General features: G+C 41.4%; 2 protein-coding genes across 2 annotated transcripts in view; one reads left to right on the top strand and one right to left on the bottom strand.

Annotated features, from left to right (window-relative positions):
* The first annotated feature begins 70 nt into the window (after positions 1-70).
* On the top strand, positions 71-7,195 carry stard5 (StAR related lipid transfer domain containing 5). The gene is made up of 6 exons (XM_008310211.3): positions 71-629; positions 1,150-1,199; positions 1,758-1,890; positions 1,997-2,114; positions 2,631-2,724; positions 2,969-7,195. Exons 1-6 carry the CDS (start codon positions 540-542, stop codon positions 3,117-3,119), a joined length of 636 nt encoding a protein of 211 aa, XP_008308433.1. The 5' UTR covers positions 71-539; the 3' UTR covers positions 3,120-7,195.
* Positions 7,196-7,266: 71 nt separating this feature from the next.
* il16 (interleukin 16) overlaps positions 7,267-9,050 on the bottom strand; it is a 12,279-nt gene continuing 10,495 nt past the window's right edge. Inside the window, exons 17-19 of the mRNA XM_025055403.1 lie at positions 8,582-8,816; positions 8,338-8,466; positions 7,267-8,124 (exon numbers count right to left, since the gene is read on the bottom strand). Of these exons, the coding sequence (XP_024911171.1) occupies positions 7,958-8,124; positions 8,338-8,466; positions 8,582-8,816 (531 nt within the window). The 3' untranslated portion in view covers positions 7,267-7,957. The remainder of the gene's footprint in view (positions 8,125-8,337; positions 8,467-8,581; positions 8,817-9,050) is intronic.

Raw genomic sequence — 9,050 nt, 5'->3', positions numbered from 1 at the left:
CTAGTCAAATGAGGGTTTTTGAGCGCTTAACTCAACAATTAAAGTTATATAAAAATTCAACAGAAGACAATTGCGTACACAGGATGACTAAAAAGTAAAACTGTTACAGGGGCAATCGACAACGTTCAGTAAAGACGATATGAAAAAGGAAACCAAGGGCTTTTATTTTGAAAATTCACAAAGGAAGTATATCGGCCCACATATTGTGCGGATTCCAGTAAGGTTTGCAGTTTTCATTTGCGGTGTTTAACTGTTACACGATGTGCTTTTTATAAACAAAGCGGGTTTAATCCGTATTTTCTCACAGCCGTGTGTTGCAGTCGACGGTCGGTTAACTATGAACATTCGAACATCACGTTTCATTCATTCTCTTTGTCTAAAAACCGAAGCAGTGTAGCGGCGATTTAGCCTTACTTGACCGGGGTTGGTGGACCTGTAGCCGGGAAGTGAAAGCTGCGTGTCAGTGTTTTTTATTTTCCGAGAGAAGTGTCGTTTAAATAAAACCCAGTAAGGTAACGTACACCTCAGGAAGAACTATCATGGATTACGAACACGAAGCGAAGAAGGCGACTGACTCGATGCAGAGCTACAGGACGGACACATCTGGCTGGAAAGTCTGCAAGAAGTCGGTAAATGTTGGCTAATGTTTTCATCACTGTTTTAAAAGTATGACATGTTTTTATTCTACGTATTTGCCGTGTTTTACACCGTGAACCAATAAGCTGCTCCTCTGCTAATGGCGTGTTATGACGTTGACCAACACTGACAGAGAGACCCAGTTACAATGAACTCCGAAATCACGAACAACTACCACTGGGTGGCGCCGACACTACGTTGCTTAGGGCTAGGTGTACAATTCTAACAATACAGGAACAATATATATTATATATAAGTATATTAAATATACTTACTTACTATATATAAGTATATGTAAAAAATAAATAACAATATACTGTACTATTCTGGCACACACCCTGAGGAAGCCCAAGTATCACCAACGGTACATTTTTTGATCAGTAAAGGAAGTTTAGTCCTATGCTGTAATAATTAACAAAATTAATGAACACATTGACCGTTAAGATGACATTTTCCTTGATGTATAGTGAAAATGTTTCTTTTTTTCTGAGAATGTGTTGTTTACTTTGGCAGAATGATGTGGTTGTGTCGTGGCGCCCTTCGTCAGAGTTCCCTGGGAATGTGTAAGAAACTTTTTTTTCCTCTTTTGCTTGTTTATTTCCAATAATAAAATGTCTCCCTTATAAGGAAATAGGGTTGTGTTTTCATATAGAAAACAGCTCCAACGCCGCCGCTATCATGAAGTTAATCTGGTTTGTTTGTTATTGTACTTTTTTTTTTTTACCTTTAATGACACCAGAGCTAATGCTAGCTACAACAGTCCTGCTACAGAAACCAGTGCTAATTGATTACAAAGCCTTTCATTTCCCTGATTTTTTTTTTTTTTTGATTGAGTCCGAAACCTTGTTTGTATATTTGTGTCTCTAATCCTTTGACTGGTGACCTTTTACTGGCTGATAGGGAACACAGCATTCAGTCAGTCATACTGTATGTGTTAAACTCCATGGCCCCGTCCACCTCAGATGTTCTTGATTACCCCTTTAGTTAAGCTAACATTACTGTTTGTCTTTGTGCCGAGGTTGAACAGTTAACCTAGGCTTCATGTTTAAATCTAATTGGCAACAGTCATGCCTGAATCATTTCCTCTCCTGACCCTGTCCTGTCGTCCACCCTGCTGCCAGTTACAAGGGGGATGGGATCATCAGCGGCAGCCTGTTGAAAGTGTGGGAGTGCCTGAAGCCCATACCTGACGGGCTTCGAGTCAAATGGGACAGCAATGTGAAAAGGTTTGAGCTTCTGGAACAAATTACAGAGGTGCGTTGTGTTCTTGTTACAGTGTTTTTGTTTTTTATCAGTAGTTACTTTGTCCAGCAGTTTGACTGAATTATATGTTGAGAACATTCTCTTGTCTCCCACTCAGGGCACCTCCATTTGCCGGACGGTCACACCCTCAGCAGCCATGGGTATCATAGCTCCACGAGACTTTGTAGATGTGGTGGTAGTGAAGCAGTATGGAGATGGAAGCATCTCGTCCAATGGTGTGTATACCAAATATAAAGTCATTGGTTTCTCATCACCATGTATTTAATTCTCAGTCAAATAAAATAGGTGTTTTTTTTAACACACTGATAATTATTTAAGTCCCAACGGTCAGTACTGAAAGTACCTAAGTTGCACAAGTTGTTGATCTTGCTGAGAGTTCTGACCCGTTTCAACTGGACCACGTCATACAAATCAGGAAGGTGGTGAAGGTAACACCACTGAAAAAGTGCTATTAGTTGGTGAGATCCTTAGTCCTAACATCTCGGCACTTCTTATCCTCAAGTCATAAAAGCTGAAATAAAAATCACCGTTTTTTTTTTAATGTCTGATTTTGTGCGTCTCTAATTAAAAACAGTGCCTTGTTTTTAGGGGAATTGAACTTCTTCAAAACACTACAGCTCCACATGTGCATCCTATGATATGAAGCTTCAACTATGCAGCAAGTTGAAGCTTCATACTGACTGTTTTTGTTTCCATGTTTGATTGGTTTCTGTCTGTGTTGTGTTCTGCAGCCACCAACGTGACCCATGTCAGTTGTCCTCCTCAGCCGGGCTACGTGAGAGGCTTCAATCACCCGTGTGGTTGCATCTGTGTCCCAGTCTCAGGGTACGTGGCTTTCGAGCCGTTTATATGGTCAAAGGTCAAAGTGTCCTACGAGAAATTATTTCCTCTGTTGAAAACCTCTAGAATTTATTAATTCAAAAACAGAATTTTGGCCTATTTGAACTTTTCACCAGTTGTGATGAAAATAGGTCGTTGTGGCGCTCAATGACATTCTTGTTACGTACAAATCTCTCTGTTAACTCAGAAGAAACCATTTCACTCTGGTTCTTGTGTTTGTTCTTTCCAGGGAACCCAACAAAACTCAGGTGTACACGTTCTTCCAGACAGACCTGGGGGGCCTGCTCCCTCGCTCTGTCGTCGACTCTTTCTTTCCGTCCAGCATGGCTGAGTTCTACAACAACCTGGCCAAGTCTGTCAAGTCTCACAAAGACATTTGACACCAAGAGCTAAGAGATTCTTTTAAAACCAGGACCAAAAACCCTGGTGCGTTTTAGAGCTAATCTGACAGACGTGGGACCAACACAGTGACAGAATCTTAGAAATTACCCCAAATTTCTTTTGCATCTTTTTCTCCTGTGTCACTACAGGAAGAGGACACCACATGTTAACCAGTTTAAATTCACATTTTAAAACCAAAACGGTTGGTTCCAAAAAAAAAGTTTTGTATTTCATGGAAAAAAAGCCGCAGCCTATGTGATTTTACACTAACTGGGTGCGAAAACGAGGGTTGATAAATCACAGGGTCACTGTGGACCAACTTTGATTATTGTGATTGTACATAATCTGATCAATCATGATTAATTGTAGTGTATGAAACATATAATATAAAATACATCTTAATATATATAACAAATATATATAAATATATATATAAAGAAATGTTTTTATTTCCCTGGAACCAAAAAGCCAATATCAGCAGGTAGAGGTCAGTGTTTCTCACCTGTTTATATTTGTAACTAATCCAAATGATGGGATTTATTAATATGAAATATATATATAAATATATATGCAATTTTGAACATCCATTGATCTCGACTATGGGCTGCGGCTTTATTTCCAGTCATTGTTTTAAAGTTCCTTCTGTGTGACCCACTGTCCCGATCTAAAGAGTGAAAAGTGCTGAGGACAAACTCCCGATTCACGTCCAATCAATACCTTTAATGTGTTAGTTGCATGGACCAGTTTCAAACTGTTGCATTGCCTCATACCTCACAATGTTGTTTGTGTACTTGAAACAATTTTTTTTGTTGTTGTTGTCATCACTGAGCTGCCGGTGAAGGCGTTTGCCTTTTTTACCTCACACCTTTCCTTACCTTTTCTTAATCAGGTGTAGGTTGGTGTGGATGCCTGGAGAGCAGAAGCCTATAATTCTACACTGTAAATTTTAAAGAGAATTTTTTTTCAACATTTATTTTCTGTTAACTCCCTGTTCTTTAACTGAGATAAGGTTCAAGGACCTGGCATGAAATACTGCGATTCTCATACAGTTTTAACAATGGAATCTTCCAGAACAAATCACACTGGAGTCGGTCGTTCAGCTCCAGTCAGTATAGAAATATGATCATCAAAATCATCATCGTGGAGTTTTTGATACAAAAGGCTCAAGAAAATCGCAATGACATGAAGAAATCACTGCCAACAGATGGCAGTAAAGCATCAAATACGTTTCACCAAGGTGAAAGAATTAGGCTGCGACCCAATTTCAGCATTATGTCCAAGAGGATATTTGCAGTACGCACAGTGGAAAACTGTACCAGAGCAGGCGACCTCTGACCCACCAATACTGATTGACTTTGAATCCTTTAATTAAAAGTCTAACATCGACGCTGTAATGCCACCTTATGGAAGTCAACTGCCATCATACCTGGCACCAGGGACACTTTCATCAGATGTGTCTGGTAAAGAAACCAGCTGCATGACCAGACCTGAAGATGACGCTTCCCAGAAAGACACAGTGCAAACTAACATCAAACAAAACAACATCTGCCATGATGGAAAAAAGGAGGACCTAATGTGTTGTTATGGATGTCAAGGTCTCCGCAACACCAAGAGGAAGGGCACCAGATATATTAGATATTAGAACACCAGTTTAACTGACAGCAGCACACGACCCAGGTTGGATTTTTCTGTTTTGAAAGCAAGATAATTTAGAAAACGCTTAGACACGGGAGCAATCGTTGTCCTGGACCAAAATGTCATCTTATCTGATAAAAAACCCTCTAAAGAATGGAAACCAGGACCTGGATGAGGATTTCTGGAGGTCACTGGCCGACAAACAGACGATCGAACATCTGAAAACTGAAAATCAGAGGCTTAATGACGTGCTCCAGAAATCCCAAGTTGACCAAAAGAGAATTGACCATCTGGAAAGTGAAAACCAGAAGCTGAGTGACACGCTGCAGAAATGCCACGTTGAACAACAGAAATTTGAATGTCTAAAAAATGAAAATCAGAGGCTCGCCGAAGCATTGCAGAAATCGCTCATCGACCAGTTGCGGATGGACTGTCTGAAAAATGAAAATCAGAAGCTGAACAGGGCCCTGCAGAGGTCGCAGTTTGACCAGCTGAGGATTGACTGTCTGAAAAATGAAAACGAAAGGTTGACTGAGGTTCTGCAGAAGTCCCAGGATGAACACCAGAAGACCGACCACCTCCAGACAGAAAATCAGAGGCTGGCCGAGGCTCTGCAGAAATCCCAAGCCGACAAACTGAGGATTGACCATCTGAAAGGAGAAATCCAGAAACTGGGTGAGGCCATGCAGAAGGCCCAGGTCGACCAGCAGAAAATGTACTGCCTGAAGTACGAAAACCAGAGGCTGAACGAGACTCTGCAGAGATCACTCACTGACCAGCAGAGGTTCGAACGCCTGAAAAACGAAAATCAGAATCTCATCGAGGCTCTGCTGAAGTCGGGGGACTATCAACAGAGGATCGATCATCTGCAGCAGGAAATAGAGACGTTCAACGAGGCGCTCTGGAATTCAGAGACTGATCCTAGGAGGCTGGAGAACGTGACAATTGAGATCAAGGAACTCTATGAGACTCTGCAGAAATCCCAGGTGGACAAACACTTGATTGACTACCTGCATTCTCGTAATCACAAGCTAAGTGTGTGTCTGCAAAAATCACGCGATGACCAACACTTGATCAGATATTTGCAAAGTAAAAATAAAAAACTGCACATGGGGCTAAAGGAAACGGAGGACGACTTTGAATTGCTCTGGAAGGCAACCGTTCCTGGAGTACCTGTCGGGGGTCCGGTCTAGATGGGTCACAGCCGGTTGGCTCACTGCTCAGCTAACAGCAGACGGAGGGTCGTGGTCCTGCTGCTTCGTGGGTTCAGTGACGGCACTGAATTTAGCAAAGGATAGTAATGGAACATAATGCTAACTGCCAGGAAACACCACTGCCCCCTAGGTCCTTGATGTCCAGCGCTCTGGTTGTATTGTGTTTCCTTTTAACTTTTTCTTTTCCCATAAAACTTGATTCTTAGTCCCAACAAATATCAACGTCACCAGCCCGGCCCACCTCCACTCTGTACGATGTCCCTCAAATACATGTGGACCAAACCTTGACAATCCTTAAATAACCTACACTCCATCTCTTTATCTCTGTATAAATATACCAATATTACCTTGTTTTAAACTAGACTGAAAACGTGTTCAATGTTCTACCAGCATCGCTGCTTCTCCAGTCTGTCATATGTTCTAGACCAGTGGTTCTCAAACAAAAATATTTGGCCTTCAAAGTACTACAAGTATGTACCAACTTCACAGTACAGCAGTACAGTTCCTTGTGGACTGTTTATTCGTATGACGATTATTTGACTATTTAAGATACCCTGTACGATGACGCAGTACTGGTACAGAGTCAAAACATTTCTGTCCCCGGGGGGCGTAGACAGAAAATAATTGAGAACCACTGGCTTAGACCAATCTCTAAAGAGTGTTGCGTAGTGTCCTCAGCTTGAGTCATTCCCCCTGAACTTAAGTCTAATCAGCTTCTCTCGCATACCACTAGAGGGAGCCCAAATACTACCATTGGGCCATGTACTGTAGTTTGAAAAGTACTGTTATAAATGGTGAACTGTTGTTTCTTTTGTGGCGTACCTTGACCACGTACCTCGTGGTCAGACCGGTCCTCTCAGACTAAGACCTCTCCAAACCTTTTCATTATTTTAAACTGTTGTGTTTATGTCGACGACGTCTCTCCGTGTATCTACAGACGTCTGATTCCACCTCAAACATGTTTATTATTTTATGTGAACTTCTCTGTGTACTTAGGAGTGGCTGCTAAACAACAGATGTCTTGAACACCTGGTACAATTGAGTATTTGTCACACCAGCGGAGTACAGCTCTGTGTACATATCTGGAGTACATAATTAAGTAATAGAACCGGCTGAACAAGCTGTGATGATTTAGTTTCTAACTACAGTCAGAACATCTGCTGCTGATACCTTCAACGTCCTGTGTTTTATTCTGTTTATCACCAGCAATAAAACCATGAACCCGAGCATGATGTCGTCGTCCAGTTCTGACCATGAGCGACATTATCAACACATTTCCAGGAACACAACAGTTCTCATTTGTGCAAATGATTTTATTCACTTGTGACGATGACAAGACTGGAAGATGATGACAATAATGTGTGTACATTTTAGAGTAAACGTCCTAAATCAGTGGTTCTTAAATGTTTTACACTGTGTACCACTTGTGAAAATATTTGTCTCTTCAAGTAATTCTTGTACCAGCAACATAGTTCTATCCTCTTCAGCTAAAGCCAGAAAATGAATTCATCAGCCAAAGGCATGCTTCACCACTGGATTTCACTAGGGGGAGCCAAAGTACCGCCAGTGGTATGCGTACCTGGGGTTGAGAACCACTAGCCGTAAGTAATAGTTCTGGTTTTGATGTATAGTAGGTACCTCATGACCTGTAGTTATTTTAATTCCTCTGTATTACATCAGTATTTGTCCAAGTAACACATGAGGGCGCTGTGGACTTCAGCTGCCGAAGATTTGATGACGTGAGCTCAGGTGTCGGTGTTGTCGGTACCTGTATACCGGTGTACATCCACTCAGAAAAAAACCTGAACTTTAAAAATGTCTACAGTAAAAAGACTAAGGATTAAAATGTGTTGACTGATATCTGAAGTCAAACACTTCATTATTAGGCCATCAGTGGAGTGTCTTTGTTTATTTTTTTTTTTGTATATTTTTTATGTTATTTGTCTATGTTTATTTTTTTTTTCATTATTGATTAGTTTCAGGTGGTCTCAATCTGTGGTGGTGGCCCTCCTCCTGATCAGTGCGCTGACGGCCCCTTCAGGTAAGGCCTTGATCATATTCCAGGCCTCGAACCGTGTCATGTCCTGCAGAGAGACTCCTTGAACCTGCAGCAGCTCGTCACCACACTGCAGACCACACTGCTCTGCAGCGCCACCTATGAACACACGCAAAATCAGTGCTCTTATACTTAAACATACAAACGCTGTTTAGGAAAAATGTAATACTCCAAAGCTACACTGATAAAAAAAATCATTTTTATATTCATGAATACATATAGTTTTTACTATTTAACCAAAACTATATTTAAAAATAATAATTCCAAACTCATTTTGAAAGACTCTGAAGTTCTCCTCTCCTGGTCACCCACCAGTGAAGATCCTGTTGACGACCAGAGGTTTGTCTCCGTGGATCGAACCTTTTCCTCCTTCCAGAGTAAAACCCACTCCTCCAGCTCCTTTCTCCAGCACTACATGAACCGGAGCTCCCTGCTCCTCCACTGCAACACACAAACGTACACTCCAGATTCAGTGTTTTTATACATTAACTGTAAATGTTTTGGTCAGACTTAATTAGCTCTATATCAATAATCAATAATTGAATTTCTGACCCACCTGAACATCTCTGCTCCTCGCTCTTACAGCCTGACTCCTCCTCCTTTTCCTCCTCCTCAGATCTCTTGTTAATGACCACCACGGCTAACTTAAGACCACGAGTCTGGCGCAGAGACGCTGTGGCTTCGGCATGTGTGACGCCGCGCAGCGTTTGTCCGTTAATGGACAACACCTCGTCTCCTTTCTGGATGGTGCCCTCCTGGGCTGCCAGACCGCTGGGGAACACTTTGTGGACCTGGACCAAGACGATAACCATGGTTAGAGAGACGAGGGTGAGCTGGAATACTACTGTAGTACTGAAACTGTATTATTGTAAAGGACAAATATTTGAATTTTATAATACTCATATTTAATAACTGAGGTTATGTGTGGGGCTGGCAGTTGTTTTTGCTCAATGCAAGAAGGTCTAAAAACCTTAGATTTCATTGGTTGTTTTTTTTAATTATTTTTTACCAAAGTGAGTCAACAC

This window comes from Cynoglossus semilaevis, chromosome 5 (genome assembly GCF_000523025.1).
Source record: "Cynoglossus semilaevis isolate Cse_v1.0 chromosome 5, Cse_v1.0, whole genome shotgun sequence".
Lineage (NCBI taxonomy): Eukaryota > Metazoa > Chordata > Actinopteri > Pleuronectiformes > Cynoglossidae > Cynoglossus > Cynoglossus semilaevis.
This window is presented reverse-complemented; position numbering and strand designations above follow the sequence as displayed.

What these genes read in the sequence shown, in the direction of transcription:
- stard5 (XM_008310211.3), top strand. Translation starts at nt 540, where the DNA reads ATGGATTACGAACACGAAGCGAAGAAGGCGACTGACTCGATGCAGAGC. An exon ending in TCAGAGTTCCCTGGGAATGT is followed by an intron (nt 1,200 to 1,757) that starts GTAAGAAACTTT and finishes CCCTGCTGCCAG; the next exon opens with TTACAAGGGGGATGGGATCA. An exon ending in TTCTGGAACAAATTACAGAG is followed by an intron (nt 1,891 to 1,996) that starts GTGCGTTGTGTT and finishes TCTCCCACTCAG; the next exon opens with GGCACCTCCATTTGCCGGAC.